Raw genomic sequence first — 17,602 nt, 5'->3', positions numbered from 1 at the left:
AATGCTCCACTCTTAATACTCAATTCTTGGCAGTAGGGTCGGTTTTCTCTTAAACTCTTGAACTACCAGACTGTTTCTAGAAAGATACACTCTCGTCTTCTCTGATGGCAGATTCGTCAAAACGCGTCCAAGGGAAAGAAGAAGCCTAGGGGCGTTGCCGGGACAGAGAAGGTCGAAGCAAGGTGGGCCGAGAACCACCCGCGCCGCGCCAAGCCGGCTGCGTCTCAGGCAGCGGGAGGAGAGCGCAGGCGTCCTTGTCGAAAGTTTGGAGGCGGTGTAGGCGAGCGGTCGCGAGGCGCGGCGTTGCTCTGCGCAGGCGCACGCGCGCGGGCGGGAAGATGGCGGCCGGGTTCAAGTGAGTGTCGGCGGCCCGCGGGCGCGTGTTTGTATCCTGGCGGATGGAGGCTTCCTTTAACCCTTCGCTGGGATTTTTTCACCTGGAGGCCACCCTGCCATTTTCCCACTCCTTTTTCTAACGGAAGCAGGCGACGGGCGGAAGGACCTGGAGGTGGTCGTAGTGAAGGGAAAGCGGGCTTTCCCGCAGTGAGAGGGGAGATGGAAGGGACTGTGTACAGAGTTCAGTATCGGCTGCAAGCGCTTGTGTAGTGGACGCGCGGCCCCACCAGACACCGTCATAAATATTTGAAAAAGTGTTGTATCAGAACCACATGCCACCCTATTCTCCCTCTCCTTGATTGATTTCTAAAAGACTGTGCCTTGTTCGGAAGGTTTTACTTAAGCCTCTTTTGTGCCAGTGTGGTGAAGCCTGTAGATTGTCCTCAGAGTCAAGTTTTTAAATGGATAAGATATAGAAGATTCCAAAGGAAAACAATTATGTTGACACAGTTTTCTATTTGTATAAACTCTGAGTTCTTGATAGAGTGATAAATATACGCTTTTCGAAATGAACTTTCTTAAACAAGATCTAGTGGGGAGTATAGTAACAACTGGAATTTCAAAGTAACGAGTTCGCACACAATCTTCGACAACTCCAAAGTAAAACGAAAACGTTTAATCTCTGTGGTTGTTAAAGTTGCAGGCACTAATATTTTAATGAAGGCATAATTCATTATTTCATTATTGCCTATAGTCATAATTGAAGAACATGCTAAATTTCAGTTACAGGATAGTGCGAATACTTTTTTTTCTTATGCCTCGGAGCGAAACTGACATTATTAATATTTTAACAACTGGATATATTAAAGATGTCCAAAGGTTTTGGGCTCCAACCTGTGATTGTTTAAGGTAGAGTTAAGGACAGCAGTTGAGTGTGATTGCTACGGGGAGAGTCCTAGCTGGCAAAGTAAACATCAGAATTCATGAAAGAAACTTAGTTACAAACTGGGGAGGTTTATGCTGCATGATCACATTAAGATCTTTGCCAGTTTCGGGATTTATGTTAAAATGCATTAACTTACCTCGATATATGATTCCATGTTTCAGAACTGTGGAACCCCTGGAGTATTACAGGAGATTTCTGGTGAGTAAAGCTGGTTTTGTACAGGTTGTATTGTATCTTTTGATAACAGTTATCAGGTGCCTCTTTGGAAATTGACTTATATGAATTTATGAGGCTTAATGTGTTTTCCCTGGTGTGTGTAAAATACAAATGTAGATGTAATCTCCTTTCATGTAAATGTGTTTATTTAGAAAGAGAACTGCCGTCCAGATGGAAGAGAACTTGGTGAATTCAGAACCACAACTGTGAACATAGGTGAGGTATTCTCAGTTCTCAGATAGAATGAAGTTGCTTCAGTATTTTTCTTGTTTTTTTTTTTTTTATGCTAGTATTTTTATTTGTAAAGTTTTTTTTTTTAAACTATCGTCTCAATTGATCTTTTTAAAATTTGAAGTGTTCCTTCCTTCAAAATCTCCAAGACATGGTTTTCTTTGTTAAAATGTTTATTTTTGAGAGAGAGAGAGAGAGAGAGAGACAGAGTGTGAGCAGGGGAGGGGTAGAGACAGAGGGAGACTCAGAATCTCAAGCAGGCTCCAGGCTGTCAGCACAGAGCCCAGTGTGGGGCTTGAACTCACCAACCACGAGATCATGACCTGAGCTGAAGTCCAGTGCTCAACGGACTGAGCCACTCAGGTGCCCCGTTTTCTTTTCCTTTTTTTCTCTTCTTTTTAATGTCGGAGAGAGAGAGTCGGGAGGGGCAGAGAGAGAGGGAGAGAGAGAGCCCCAAGCAGGCTCTGCCTTGTCAGGCGCTGTCAGCACAGAGCCAGATGTGGGGCTCAACATCTCATGAGGAGATTGACCAGAGCCGAGACCAGGAATCTGATGCTCAACCTACTGAGCAACCCAGATGCCCCACAAGACATGGTTTTCTCGTATGTCTTATACTTACTAAACTTTCTGTTGCAAACACAGAATTTTCCAGTTTAACCTGTATGACATTCCTAAGTTTTAGTCAGAGCCATTTAAACGGTATTTCAGCCGAATTCTATATCTAAGGGAATCCAATTATTTTGTGTTAAGAGATTTTTATCTGTACAACAGTTCTGTGACTGAACGAAATGATTAACTCAAATTCAAGGACAGGTGAGTAATTCCTAAAACAGTAATTTTAAATAGTTACATTACTTAAAAAGGGCTTGAGGTATGAATACATTTTAGTAAGAAACTGAGATACATAGCAAGAAGAATTATATGTAGAAAAGGAAAACTTTCTATGAACTCTTTAATTTTGCTTATCTTTCCAGGTTCAATTAGTACTGCAGATGGTTCTGCTTTAGTGAAGCTGGGAAATACGACAGTAATTTGTGGAATTAAGGCGGTAGGTTTAATATATCTTACTGAGATTTGAATTACCGAATTAGCTTCATATACTTGTTAGATTGTAATTTACACTGATAATTCTGTTGATTAGGCAGTCAGCTGTCAGTTTTTTAGTATTTTTCATTTTCCAAGAGCTTTCACCTTTGATAATACTCAAAGTCTAATGACTTTTATGAACATTTGTCAGATGGACTGAAATGAAACTATTTTTTAAAATTTATTTTGAGAGAGAGAGAGGGAGAGAGAGAATGAGTGGGGGAGGGGCAGAGAGAGAGAGGGACAGACAGAATCCCAAGCAGGCTCTCCGCTGTGAGCACAGAGCCTGATGTGGGGCTTGAACCCATGAACCATGAGATCACGACCTGAGCTGAGATCAAGAGCCAGATGCTTAATCCACTGAGCCATGCAGGCACCTCTGAAATGAAACAATTTTTTAAATCCTCACTGCTTTTAAGTTTTTAAGAATTTGGTTGAGAAAGGGATTTTTGGTGACCTCCTGTTAGCCATTTAATCTGTGCAAATTGAAATTGCTCAAAAGAAAAGTTTGAGGGAGTAAGAGCTACTATTTACTGAGTACCTGTTGTGTTCCAGACACCTTAAATTAGGTGCTTTATTACAAAATTACCGGTTTAATCATGAGAACAACCATTTGAGAACAATCATAAACAATCATAAATGATAAACAATCATTTATATGTGACTTGTCCAGGAACATATCATAACTAGAGCTTAGATATAACTTCGACTCCAAAGCATGTACTTTTTCCAGTATACTGCACTGTTGAGTTTTTGGTTACTAAATGATTGGAAGAGGGTGGTGCAGAAACTCAATATGTATTTATAAAGAGCCCAGGTAATTATTTTTTTTTTTATTATTATTTTTTCTGAGCCCAGGTAATTTTGGTAGCACTAAAAGTGTAGGCAGCTATGTCATCCTGCCTTTTTATCTTGCAGACCTAATGTGAGGATTGGCTCCAGTGTCCATGTAGCCTGATGACTCCCAAAGCATAGTAGATGCTCTTGTAGTTAACTAGCTAAGGTGGTCTTTGCTGAAGGGTTCTCCAAGTGATTGCTAAAACTGTCTTCACAATTTGAGTAGCGTCTTTCATAGGAAGTGTGTTTGCTTCTATAGGAATTTACAGCACCACCAACAGATGCCCCTGATAAAGGATATGTTGGTAAGTTAAATGGTTTTGTAATTTTAATACAATTACTCTAATACATTTAATTCTGATCTTAATGCTAGTGTTAAGTCCTAGTAGTTGAGCTGAAGAAAATTTATGATTCAAAAATACACAGAAATGAAGCAGACATTGCTGAAAAGTTTTCTGTATTGTTTAGAAGATAGCCTAATAGCAAGATAGAGAATTCTGTAAAATTTTCAACTATGATCAGTTGTTTATATATTCAGATGTCAACCAAGAAAATAAAAATCTTAGGAGAGTTGCAATTACAAACGTTTATGTTTCCATAAAGATTCATTTATACCACTATGCAATTTTCTTCTTGCCTTCGACCATCTGTTTTTTATGGTAGGAACCGACATTTTAAAAATGCAGGCAGCTGGGTAATGAGTAGAGTGCTATGTACTGTTACAGATTGAAGTATTTTGTTAAAAATATTTTTCTGAAGGATTTAGGATGATTGAGGCCTTAATAAATGCTTTGTATTTTTTTGGTATTATTTGTGTGAGAAAAAAAGTTGGAAAATGTAAATTTTATTTTATCTAAGCCTAAGAATCTTAGACCAAAAACGAAATGATGTGTTACAGTGTTTTCCACTTGGCCAATCCTAGCTTTGACCACCGTCACCTTTGCAGTGGATTAATAATGTCTTTAAGACTTCCATAAACCAGAGGTGAAGTTTAGTTCATAGCTGCAGTGTTTCTTTCAGTTCCTAATGTGGATCTACCACCTCTGTGTTCGTCGAGATTTCGGTCTGGACCTCCTGGAGAAGAGGCCCAAGTGGCTAGCCAGTTCATTGCAGATGTCATTGAAAAGTAAGATCATTATGATAACATTTGACTGTCATTCATTTTCAGATAATTGTTGACCTTTAATTTATTGTACTTTATTATTAAATCAAGTTCACAGATAATTCAGAAAGAGGACTTATGCATTTCTCCAGGAAAGGTAAGATGAATAAAGCAGCTATGAGGTTTTATTAATTCTGAATTGGTTTTTGTGGGAAGAGAACAGGGGAATTAAAATAGTAGACCACAGTGGCCTCAGATACGAATGTCTTAAGCTGGAATTCAGCTTAAAAAAAAAAATCAGGCTTACTCTGTAACATCTAAATAAACTATGTGGTTTATAAAAAAAAAAAAAAATCAACTTAATTTATTACCTGATTGCGAGCTACTTTTTGAGCTGAGGTAACTTTTAACACATAATGAGTCCACTGTTTATTCCATATAGAGTATTAATATCTGATCAGCCAACGTGTTTAGGGTAAATCTACACTATAAATTTTAAGTCTGTTTAAAAGTTAGAACTAAGTTGAATAGGACGTAGAGGCTTTTTGTATTTGTGGGAAAGTACATTTTGGGTTTCATTTGGAACTTTCAAAAGCATTTCCTTCATCTGCTAATTTGTTTCTGTCGACCTTGATGGAAATGTAGATGTTGTTACCTGACAGCTTGATAGTTAAATGCCAGCTTTTACCAGACCTGTCTACTATGTTTGGTTACTGGTTGTGTACTTCGTAAAGTTTTTAAGTTTTTGAGCCTTGAAGGTTATCATGCTGGTCTACCCAAGGGTTCTGTGTGGTTTTAAGTTGAAATAGCATGTTCTAACCATCGGAAGGCTGTAATTTACACTCTGTAAACTCTGTTTTAGCTTTCTTGGGTTCTGTACTGTGATATCATTTGCCTGGACTATGATGGGAACATCTTGGATGCCTGTACATTTGCTTTGTTAGCAGCTTTAAAAAATGGTAAGCAACTTTAATAAAAGGGAATATTCCTTTTTATATATCAGGATATTTTCTGTTAAACGTTATCAATAAACTTTTTAAAGGTTTTTTGTTAAAATTTAGTGATGTTTCTAAATTAAAAACCATGTTTATATCCACTAAATTTACCTTAATTATCCTAAGATAATTTTTTTAAAAAGAATATTTCTAGACAATTTAATGAGGGAAAAGTGAATTAACAAAGCATAGAAAGCTGTGTTTATTAAACTATAGTGATTTACTTCACATATTTGCCTTTTCTAGTACAGCTACCAGAAGTTACTATAAATGAAGAAACTGCCTTAGCAGAAGTTAATTTAAAGAAGAAAAGTTATTTGAATATTAGAACTCATCCAGTTGCAACTTCTTTTGCTGTATTTGATGAGTAAGTTAATCAAATGTCTAAAAATATTGTGTATTCAAGGTAATTATGGACTGTTACTCAGCTTTCTAACTTTTCAGGAAGTGCCTAAGCTGACCATACATCCTAGTTTGCCTTGGACACCTAGATTTATAGCTGTTGTCCCTGCAGAATTATCAGCTAACACTTACACTTTCAGCTCTCCCTACCTGTTCCTTGATTTCCTTATTCCTGTGTAATTAACCTTCAATTATTTCAGATTTACCTTAGGCTACCTTCTGTATTTACTACGGGTATTAAAGATTCTAACAAGTAGTAGAATATTAGGTTGCTATTAACTTTTCTGGTTTCCTAACAGTTCTTTCTAGTGTTTGTATCTGACATTAATACCTAAGCTAAAAGGCAAGTAGTGATTTTATTCTTTGCAAATGAAATTTGTTCCGTGGATTGATAATTTATACTTTTTTTTTTTAAATAGCACTCTGCTCATAGTTGACCCTACTGGAGAGGAGGAACATCTGGCAACAGGAACCTTAACAGTAGTAATGGATGAGGAAGGCAAACTATGTTGTCTTCACAAACCAGGTATGTTCCTTCCATTCAGTCCTTTAATTTTTTTTTTTTTAATGTTTATTTTTGAGAGACAGAGTCCAAGTGGAGGAGGGGTAGAGAGAGAGGGAAACACAGAATCCGAAGCAGGCTCCAGGCTCTGAGCTGTCAGCACAGAGCCCCAATGTGGGGTGGGGCTCAAACTCATGAACCATGAGATCATGACCTGAAGTTGGTTAAGGATGCTTAACCAACTGAGTCACCTAGGTGCTCCCACCCCCCCCATTCAGTCCTTTAACATGTAAAGTAAAGTAAAAACTCAATGTGAGCTTCTTTGTATTAGAGAGGGCCAAATGGAATGTTTTGTTGTTTGCTAATACAAGTTACTGTGGTTTCTTGGTTATCTCAAATTCCTTACATTTCTATATGTATGTCTACCATGGTTCTTAAGGTATGCATCAGAATCATTTGCAGGTCTTGTTAAAACAAAACCTCAAATCTTGAGAGTCTCACTGGCTTGCATTATTGAATTTTTTGTTTTATAACTTGATATTGATTTTTTATAAGTAAAACATCTTAAAAGTGTTGTGCCAACACTTTTTCAGGTGGAAGTGGGCTGACTGGAGCTAAACTTCAGGACTGTATGAGCCGAGCAGTTACCAGACACAAAGAAGTAAAAAAGCTAATGGATGAAGTAATTAAGAGTATGAAACCCAAATAAACCACCACCACATTTTCAAAACGGATTTGTAAAAACTGTATTTGTTACACTGTGCACAAACCTTTTATACTAAATAAATATCAAACTACATTCTTCTGAAAGATGTTTCTAGTATTTCTTAGGTCACTTCCACATGTATTATGTACAGTGAAACCATTTTTAAAAAGCAGTAACTTAGGCAAACCAACCCTAATGGTTCATTAAACCATCTCCCTGTTTTTACTTAAAAATGCTAGGGTTGTGCTTCTGTATAAAGTTTGTACATCTAGCAATGTAAAATACTGACATTTAAAAAAAACAAAACCAAAAAATGAAGTAGAAACTCAGAATCCTTTTGATTCAATGCTCTTAATGGTTTTAAAAAAGAAAAAAAAGCAAGACTCAGAATTTTGGAGTGGTTGGCGTGCCTCTCTTCATTTTACTTTTTGACTGGCTGCCTGTATGCCGATGACGATGTAGCTGAGCTGTTTGTGCTGCTGCTGCTGCCATAGCCATTTGATGCTGCAAGAATCGCAACTGCTGCAGAAGGGAGGGAGAAAAAAGTCAAGTTACGTTAAGTGTAGGCAGGTATGGAAAGGTGCTTTTCCTGAGAGATGAAAACAACAAAACTGAAAGGGAGAAAGCACCAAGATAACGAAAAGGGACTATACCACACTGAGACAATGCACAGTCAAACAGCACCAGTGGCACAGAAGCCTGCTGAGGGCTTTAAAAATGGTTCTTGGTAAACTTTAAAAATATTTCTGTTACTTTGCCCCGCCAGTCTATATTATAGTAACTCAGCAACTTCAGTTACACTGTTTTGTTGTAGGATAGTTTATAGCAATATAAAACCACCCTGCATATCAGAGAATCAACTATAATACGCTGACTTCCTACAATCCTGGAATAACATTTTCCTAAAACAGGTATGACATTTACTAACAGGAACACTGGTATACTTGCCTTTTTCTGCAGTACAGTATCAAAAAGTTAACCTTTGGCACTTAACAGCTGTTTCAAAATCTACTGGAAACTACAAAATGTAGGTTATTGTGCCACCAGCACTTCATGAGAGATTTTAAATTAGGAAGAGTATGGCTTAAATGTACAAATTATGTTCCGTGCTCCAAGCTGACTAGCTAAAATGTCAGACTTTGAAGTAAAATTTGCTAAATTATTTATCTACTACCTTATAGTCTTAAAAGACAGTAAAATAAAACTAAAGGTATGTTAAGGTACTTTTGGAGCAGAGTATCTTTAAAAATGTAATCAGAGTGAAGTTGCTGGATTACTTGTATCTGTTGCTGCTGCTGTTGAAAGGCAGAGGAGAGCTGGAATCTCTGCTGAGGAAGGCTTTGCTCAGGTCTGTTCTCGGCAGAGCCAAGCTGAGACAACACTACAGAGAGGAGAAGGGGAAAGCAGGCCAGTCAAAAAGTTTGAAGGCTACCAGGGTTAGAAAAGGACAACACAGAAAATGAAATAATAGAAAAGTTATCAGTATGATTAATCTTAAGTATCAAATCACAGACATTTCAGAATAAATTTAGTATAGTCTCCTGTTAGTTGAGGGTACCAATGATTATAAAATCTCCTGGATATAAAAGGGAAGGGAGTGCCCACGTGACAAAGCACTGTATCCCTCCTCTTAAATTTCAATGAAATTTGATATTAGTGCTACTTTGTTGAGAAGGCTTTCTTGCAAAATGTAAAATACAGTATGTACTTTAAAATATAGTCAGTGAAGTAGGAAAAGGGGTGGGAGAAGTCCAATCTACTAGTCTGATGAAACTGGTGGACCAGTGCTTTAAACAAAAGATGCTGCAATGAGTTTAGACTACACTACTAACAATGGTGATTAACTGAGACTGCATTCATTATTCCATTTCTTTCCAAGCTGAGTGGGGCCAGAGTAATCAGTTCAACCCTCTCAATGTACAGATGAAATTCCAGGCCAAAATGTAATCAAAAGTAATCATTGGCAGGGCTAATGCTACAAACATTCGATGATTTTTCAGCCTAGATTCTTTCCAATAAAGTATACGACAGCCATTTTAGGAAATTTATAACTTGGGTGCTAAAAGGTTTATGGTCACAAATTTCCATCTGGAAATTCACCAGCTGTAAATAGGACATTATGTAAGACCTTGCTTACTCTAAATTCAGACACTGGGAGTTGTATATAGATAGGACAGTGAGCCCAATGACAATTCGAAATGTTGATGGTATGTTCATTTACTCAATACTCAAACTCTATCATAGGTTACTTACACATGTGGCTTCGTGATTTTAATTAAATGCAAAGTTATAATTACTGTCTTTAAGTGACAAGATATTTTCATTAGAGGTAAATCTTTGGTTCACCATTTATTGCCAGAAGTGGTGAACAGTTATTTAGGATAATCTCAACTTTTTTTTTTAACTGATGGTAAAAGTGGCTTATAAAGTTATTTCTGACCATTAAGTCTTAATTCACGCAACTGCAAGCTACCAAAATGATTCAAAAGATTATGCAATCGAGAAAAATGCAGTCTCAATAATAACTCAGAAGAACTGAAGACTTAATAGCTTTGGTAGCTTCCTAGTAAGTTGGGTAATTGTATAAAATTTTGCTAACAAACTGTAATGTGAGTAAAACACAACTGCTGTTAATGTATGTTGGTAAAAATCAACTGTCAAATTAAAAAAAACTCAGACGGCTATCAATTGACTTAATACTTCATGCATTAAATAGGATACATTTTTTCCCCAGTCACTGTTTGTAACAGAAGGAAAATTAAAATACTGAGTGAGATCCCCAAAGTGATCAGTTATTTTTAGTAAATTCAACATACGAAGGTATGAAGATACCAACCAGCTGCCTGTGACTGCATGAAACTTCCTACTCCAGCAAGGTTAATAACAGCAGCGTGCTGAGCAGATAAGGCCTGTTCTTGACTGGTAGAACCTTGTTCAGAACCCTGAATTAAAAAATGATACATGACTTGTACAGAAAGAAAAACAATTTGAATCAGTGAAAATTTTTTTTTCTTGTACGAGGAAAAATACCAACATTAAGACTACATCTTGTAAAAAGAATAACATAAAAAAATATTTCAAACATATTTAGAATTAGCAAGAATAAAAATGTGCTATTTCTTTTTAATTTTCAAATAAGCTCTATGCCCAATATGGGGCATGACATCATGACCCAAAGATCAAGAGTCACATGCTGTCTTACTACTGGCACTCCAGTATGTCGTCATATTTTGAAAGCAAAAAAAAAAAAAAAAACAAAAAAAAAAAAACCAACCTAATTTCCCAGAATTGATTCTTTATTGGTTTGTTTGATGCTGTATTAATAATTCCTAAGCTTTCTATAAAGCTTCATCAAAACTATTTTTTAAAGCTTAAAACTCTTTGCAATGTAGTTCTAGAATTTCTTTCTTTCCTTTTAAGTACCAGAATTTCTAATGATCACAATGAAAAAAGGAAATAAAGAGACAAAAAAAGAAAACTGTCTTTATTTGCAAATGGCATGACTATCTAAAAGGAAAATCATAAAGAATTTACAAAAAAGCTCCTAAAACTAATAAATGAGTTAGTTCAGTAAGATTTCAGAATATAAGATCAACATACAAAAATAAATTTTATATACTATTAGTGAACATGTGGAAACCTGAAATTTAAAGAAGTACCTACCATTTACAACTCAAAAAAACAAAAACAAAAACCCACTTTGGTATAAATCTACAAAACATATATAGGACTTATATGCTGAAAGGTAGCTGATTTTGGCTTAGGTAGAGACAGTTCCGTGTTCATGGACTAGAAAATTCACACAGTAAAGATGGTAAAGTCACTCTCAAACTGACGTATGGGTTTAAATTCAATTTCTTTAAAAATCCCATTTTTCCTCCCCTGCCCCCCCCGCCCCTTATCTATAGACAGGATAATTCTAAAATTTGTATGTAGGGGCGTCTGGGTGGCTCAGTCGGTTAAGCGTCTGGCTTCGGCTCAGGTCATGATCTCACGGTCCATGAGTTCGAGCCCCGCACTCAGAGCCTGGAGCCTGTTTCAGATTCTGTGTCTCCCCCCGCGCTCAGAGCCTGGAGCCTGTTTCAGATTCTGTGTCTCCCTCTCTCTCTGACCCTCCCCCGTTCATTCTCTGTCTCTGTCTCAAAAATAAATAAACGTTAAAAAAAATTTTTTTTTTTTTTTAAATAAAATTTGTACGTAAAGGCAAAAGATCTGGAATAGCTAAGCAATTTTGAAAAACAAAATAGGAGGAAAACCTTTGCCTGATTTTAAGATTTCCCATATAGCTTACACAGATCAAGACAGTGTGGTACCAGCACAGGGACAGAAACATAGATAAGTGGAAAAGAATAGAGAATACAAAGAGCCATGCAAATACATCTTTACAAAGGTGCAAAAGTAATTAAACCTATGAAGATGGCGTTTTCAACAAACAGTGCTGTAGAAATTGGACAATGTTCCCTCTTTGCCCCCCACCAATGTGGACCTAAGTCTTATACCTGACACAAAAATTGACTGCAAATGGATCACAGATTTAAATGAAAAGTTATAAAGGTGTTAGAAGACAACATGGGAGAAAATCTTTGGGGTCTAGGGTCAGGTGAGGCATTCCTAGACATAATACATAAAGCATAGTCTATAAAAGAAATAAACTGATAACTCAGACATCACCAAAACTAAAAACTTTTGTTCTGAAAGACTTTGGTACCACCAAAAATAGTGTTTGAAATAACATTTTAGTAAACAACATTAATTCAAACATTTCAAAAACGTTGTAATGTTTTTGTAAATGAAGACATTTATCTTCAAGGGACTTCCCTAGATACTGCACAGAAGAGCACAGAACTGACAGAAGAGGACCCTCTTGAACTTGGAACTCTGCTCATGAAATGAATAGGAATAAGAAAAACAGATTACATTACTTCTATAACAAATCTATCCTAAAACAAAGGAAAACTCCCCAAATATAACTCCCCAAAACTTCCACCCAACTAGCACAACTTCTCCTAAAAAAAACACCCTACAGTGTTAAACAGAACTGTAAGACAAAAACCACAAGATCATCAAAAAGAAAAACTCAAAAAACTTGAGAGAACTGAAAAATACATGTTTTCGCAACACAATGGAATTAAAATAGGAAGCAATTACAGAAAGTTATCTGGAAAATTCTCAAATATGTGGAAATCAAATTGCACACATCTAAACAACCCATGGACTTAACAAAGAATTCATGAGGGACATTACAGAATTCTCTCTGATGAATGAAAATGAAAGCACATACATCAAAATTTCTGGAAAGCAGCTCAAACACTACTGGAGAAAGAAATTTATAACACTGTTTATTTTAGAAAAGAAAGGCTGCAACTCAATAATCTAAGCTCCTACCTTAAGAAACTAGGAAAAAAGGAGCAAATTAAAACTACAATGCAGGAAATTATTCCAGAAATAAAGACCTGAAGATACACATTAAAAGGGCCCACAGGAAAGGATGGAAAGATAAATTCTGACAGTTTCAGACTTTAAAGATAAAAACAAATTTTCAGGGTTTCTAGGCAATATTCTGCAGTTGACTTACAACAAACAGCAAGGTAATTGTAACTAGTGTCAGACTTTCCAAAAACCTACAAAGCAAGTGAACAGTGGGCAGCATTTTCAACAAATTAAAACTATAGAACTCTCAGAAGAAAAAAGCTTCACAACACTTGATCTGGCAAAGATTTCAATATGACATACCAAAAACACAAGCAGCAAAAGTAAAAATAGGTAAGTGGGGACTACATCAAAATTAAACCCTTCTGGGCATCAAAAGATAATCAAAAGAGTGAAAAAGCGACCCATGGAGTAGAAGAAAGTATGTGCAAATTACGTACTTGATAAAGGATTAATAAGAATTTCTGTAACTCACGAACAACAAAACCCCCAAAAAACCTGATTTAAAAAATGGGCGAAAGGAGCTGAGTAAACATTTCTCCAAAGAAGATATATAAATGATGAGAGCAATACATGAAAAGATGTTCAACAGCACTAATCATTAGGGAAACACAAATCACAAGGAGAGATTACCTCACATCTATTAGGATGGCTACTATTTTAAAAAAGCCCAGAAAATAACAAGTGTTGAAACCTGTTAGGATGTGGAGAAACAAACTTTGTGCACTGCTGTGGAGAATATAAAATCGTATAGCCTTATGGAAAACAGTGTGCAGGTCCCTCAAAAATTAAAAATCCTACTCCTGGGGATTATCCACAAGAACTGAAAGCAGGGACTTGAAGAGCTATTTGTACACCCATGTTCACAGCAGTATTTATCACCGCCAAATGATGGAAGCAATTCATGTGTCCACTGACAGATGGAAGAAACAAAATGTGTGGGTGTGTACAGGTATCTCGAGATCTATGGAATATCCACAATGGAATTCCACAATGGAATATTATTCAGCCTTAAAAAGTACAGAAATCCTGACACACTAAAACACGGATGAACCTGGAGGACATGACGGTAGTGAAATAAGCCAGTCACCAAAAGACAAATACTGTCTACAGCAGTCAAACACAGAGAAACAAAGTAGTTGTCAGGACTCGGGAAGGGAATTAGGGAATTATTGTCTAATGGACACAGAGTTTCAGTTTTGCAAGATGAAAATGCTCTGGAGATTGGTGCATGACAATATAAGTATACTTAACACTACTTAAGATGTACGTTTAAAATGACTGAAAACAGCAAATTATGTATTACGTGTATTTTATCACAATTAAAAAACAAATGCAAATCAATTTTTCTATCCAGCCAAGTAATCCTTCATGAGTTAAAGAATAAAGAAAAATTGTTTTGAATGTGCCCTTCCTGAGAGTCTATTAGAGGATGAGCTTTTTACCCAACCAAGACTTGACTGGGGAATCTTTGTGCACTAAGAGAAAACGCTGGGGCGGTAGGACCCAAAAATCAGTATTTTTAGTTCCCAGATCATTCCAAAGTACAGCAAAGGTTCAGAAAAACATGCAGTTTCTCCTAATTTAACTTACTGCAGCTATTATTCAATCTCATTCTGTTTAACAACATGTAAATATTTATTTGTGTGTCTCTTCCCTCTGTCCTAAGCTTCATAACAATAGGGACATCTCTATTCCAACAGAGACAAAAAATACTGTACACAGAAGATTGATGACTGGGCAAAAGTGCATGGGCAATAGGAGCAGAAAGAGGATTTGAAATAGGCACCCAGTAACTCATCACTACTACTGCTAATAAAGAAAAGCAGAATAAGAACTGTTTGAACAAACTAAAAGCACATCAAATATGCCTGAAATATACCAAAAAAAAAAAAAAAAAAAAAAAAAAGAAAGTTGGCAGTTCTGTCAGACAAAGCCAATGGAGGGCTAGGAAGTACATACCTGCTCTCCTGGCTGCTGAGGACTGGAAGTGGTGGGCTGCTGAGGCTGCTGTGGCGTAAACTGAGAAAGCTGCTGTTGCTGCTGCTGCAGAGTGTTAAAAATGAGTGAACCACCTGGAAGCTATTAAAGAAGAACTAATTAGCTGATTTCGTATTATTTAAATTTCTTTATTCCATACATACTTTGGAACATTCACTGTGTATCAGGCATTTTTCTCTGGATTGAAGAAAACAGGTGAACAAAAACCAAACCAAACCAATATCCCTGCCTTTAGAGAAAATCTAAAAACAATTTTTAAGTACTACGGCTTTGGGCTCTCAAATATGTAAGTAATCTCAAACATGTATTTATCTGCTTCAGGTTAATAGTTAGCTATCCAAATATACATTGAACTCTTCTTACACATCAATATAAAACAGCATCAAATGACTACAAAGTATAAAGGAAACTAGTGATGATCAGAGACACACATTAAGAAAACTTCTTTAATTTGTTCTAGCTTTATGAAAACCCAGCATGCATGGATTCTTATGTAACACAGTAGGGAATTTCAAAGCTGTAAAGGAAGTGCATTAGATACCCATATTTTTAGTTTGGAGGTACTACTTGCTGCTCTGTCGTTACATTATCTAAAATACTCCAAAAAACAAACCAAACCAAACACCTCAAAGCACTTGTTAAAGCACCCAGAAAACTCCATGTTAAAAATTAAAACTATGGTTTCCAAATGCATCAGGAAACAAATGGTTTTTCCATTTATTCTATAGGGGTTTAAGTTATAGTAGTCCCCGTTTATGCATGGTTTGCTTTCCCCGGTTTTAGTTACTACAGTCAACTGTAGTCCACAAGCCGATGAGCCTCCTGATATGGTCAGGTCAAAAGTGGCCTAATGCTATGTCACAATGCCTACATCATTCGCCTCCCTTCATCTCATCACATAGGCATTTTATCATCTCACATCACAAGAAGGGTGAGTACAGTACAATAAAATATTTTGAGAGAGGAACCATATTTACATAACTAATAGTACGCTGTACTATTGTAACTGTTCTATTAGTTACTGTTAATCTCTTACTGTGTCTAATTCATAAATTAAACTTCATTGTAGGAACTGTTAAAATAAAGGGAAGCCTAACTAGAGTTAGGAGGCTCAATGTCATTTATAGGAAGATTGTCAATTATAAGACCCCAACAAAAGAATCCTCAACAGGAAAGAATTATCAGTGACAGTTACTGGGATGCATACTACATCTCCTACAAGAAATCAACCACCCTGAAACTCATCCAAAGAGAAGCTGTCATTACCCTGAACTTTTCTCATTTGGACTTCATTCAAAACAACCCTTTCCAACTTCCTCCTCCATCATAAAATAACATTCCTCTCCTTCATCTGTTGAACTTGCCTATGGTTTTGTCATAGCTTGCTTGACCCAAATAGCAATTTTCTGTTATTCCCAAATAAACCCATTTTATTGGTAAAATACCTGACAGTTTTATCTTTAAGGTTAACAGTATGATGTATTAGAAAAAACAATATATACAGGGTTTTGGTACTACCCATGTTTTAGGGATCTACTGGGGGTCTCAAAACATTATCTCCTGTGGATAATGGGGGACTACTGTGTAAGCACACTGAAGTCCTTATGAGAAAGTCTGAGCAAATAAATACCCAACTATAGAACTGTTAGATCTGCATAGTCAAAAAAAAAAAAAAAAAAAAGTGTAAGTCAAAATCTCTAAACCCAGTACAGCTCATCGTTAGACAAATTTGGAAATTTGAACATAGGCTAAGCCAACTGTTCCTTCCTATGTCAGGTAATAAATGTAGCAAAACATAATTAACGTATAAAGTGGCCTTGTTCCTTATTATTAGTGCTATTAAGGAATATGCAGGCAGGAAAGCTGGCTAAATAAACCAATGTGATTACATTCTGTAAATACACTGTCTGCATCTTGTGTAAGAAATATTTTTTTAAGTTTTGGCTTAAAATACATTTCCTGATTTGTTTCTTATTCCTGAATACCAGGTTGGGTTGATTTGTCTGGTTCTCTTATTTCCCAATAATCCAAAACTCTGCTATTTTATGTCCAGACATTTAGAATCTAAATCTAAAATTCTCTGTAGATAATCCTATTGATTTTCCAACCTGGTAGCTTTATATTGGACTTCATCCTTCAAGTACTTAGCGTAACACCCAGAATATTCTAAGTTCACAACGTGTACTAAATTCTCCACTTTCAATATATGTTGACACTGACAACATGTTAAGTAACGCCTCATCATTAGACACAAACTAATCTGACACACATTTATTGAATGACTATTAAGTGCCTGGCACTGTGCTAAACAATCATATTCTACTTAGGAAAGAACAAATGGCTATTTTAAAATCTCTCTTCAAACAAATAGTCATACATACAATGTACACATAAAATGTCTGTTGAGAAAGGAATTATTTTCTAAGTATATTGATTACTGCTATTGTAGGCAAGTGTAGTCCTTGGTAGTTGACTAGGCAGGGTGCTGGAACCAGTGAGCAGGGTATACAGGATACAGATTCTTTCTCCTTACACACTTTCCATGTGATCATACAAAAAGAGCAACAATTAACCACACCCTTAGAAGATTTTAAACGGACTTCAAAATTTCAAATGCTCATATGATCAGACATACATCATTAAAAAAGATATAAAGTATAAAAGCTTCAATCAAAAAGCGTTTCACATTTACCTGGAGTAGATTTAAGGGCCTGAGATTTGAAGTATTTTTTAAACCAAATGGAACACCTGTTAAAAGAAACTCATGGTTAGAACAGGGAATTAAAATTTTATTACACTTCAAAATATTTTA

At 36.3% G+C, this 17,602-nt stretch overlaps 2 protein-coding genes across 19 annotated transcripts in view; one reads left to right on the top strand and one right to left on the bottom strand.

Moving 5' to 3' along the window:
* Window positions 1-260: 260 nt before the first annotated feature.
* Window positions 261-7,452, top strand: EXOSC8 (exosome component 8). The gene is made up of 11 exons (XM_060637335.2): window positions 261-355; window positions 1,444-1,480; window positions 1,651-1,714; window positions 2,704-2,777; window positions 3,912-3,957; window positions 4,673-4,778; window positions 4,866-4,911; window positions 5,617-5,713; window positions 5,996-6,116; window positions 6,571-6,677; window positions 7,247-7,452. Exons 1-11 carry the CDS (start codon window positions 339-341, stop codon window positions 7,360-7,362), a joined length of 831 nt encoding a protein of 276 aa, XP_060493318.1. The 5' UTR covers window positions 261-338; the 3' UTR covers window positions 7,363-7,452.
* Window positions 7,375-17,602, bottom strand: part of SUPT20H (SPT20 homolog, SAGA complex component) — a 43,575-nt gene continuing 33,347 nt past the window's right edge. For 14 of the 18 annotated variants that reach the window (XM_060637311.2, XM_060637315.1, XM_060637309.2 and 11 more), the window contains 5 exons: window positions 17,483-17,538; window positions 14,752-14,871; window positions 10,196-10,301; window positions 8,637-8,740; window positions 7,375-7,881 (listed from right to left, as the gene is read on the bottom strand). In XM_060637311.2, coding sequence (XP_060493294.1) covers window positions 7,744-7,881; window positions 8,637-8,740; window positions 10,196-10,301; window positions 14,752-14,871; window positions 17,483-17,538 — 524 coding nt within the window. In that variant the 3' untranslated portion in view covers window positions 7,375-7,743. The remainder of the gene's footprint in view (window positions 7,882-8,636; window positions 8,741-10,195; window positions 10,302-14,751; window positions 14,872-17,482; window positions 17,539-17,602) is intronic. The other 4 variants (XM_081795327.1, XM_081795331.1, XM_081795328.1 and 1 more) reach the window with 1 other exon arrangement.

The sequence above is a fragment of the Panthera onca genome, chromosome A1 (genome assembly GCF_046562875.1).
Source record: "Panthera onca isolate mPanOnc1 chromosome A1, mPanOnc1 haplotype 2, whole genome shotgun sequence".
Classification (NCBI taxonomy): domain Eukaryota; kingdom Metazoa; phylum Chordata; class Mammalia; order Carnivora; family Felidae; genus Panthera; species Panthera onca.
This window is presented reverse-complemented; position numbering and strand designations above follow the sequence as displayed.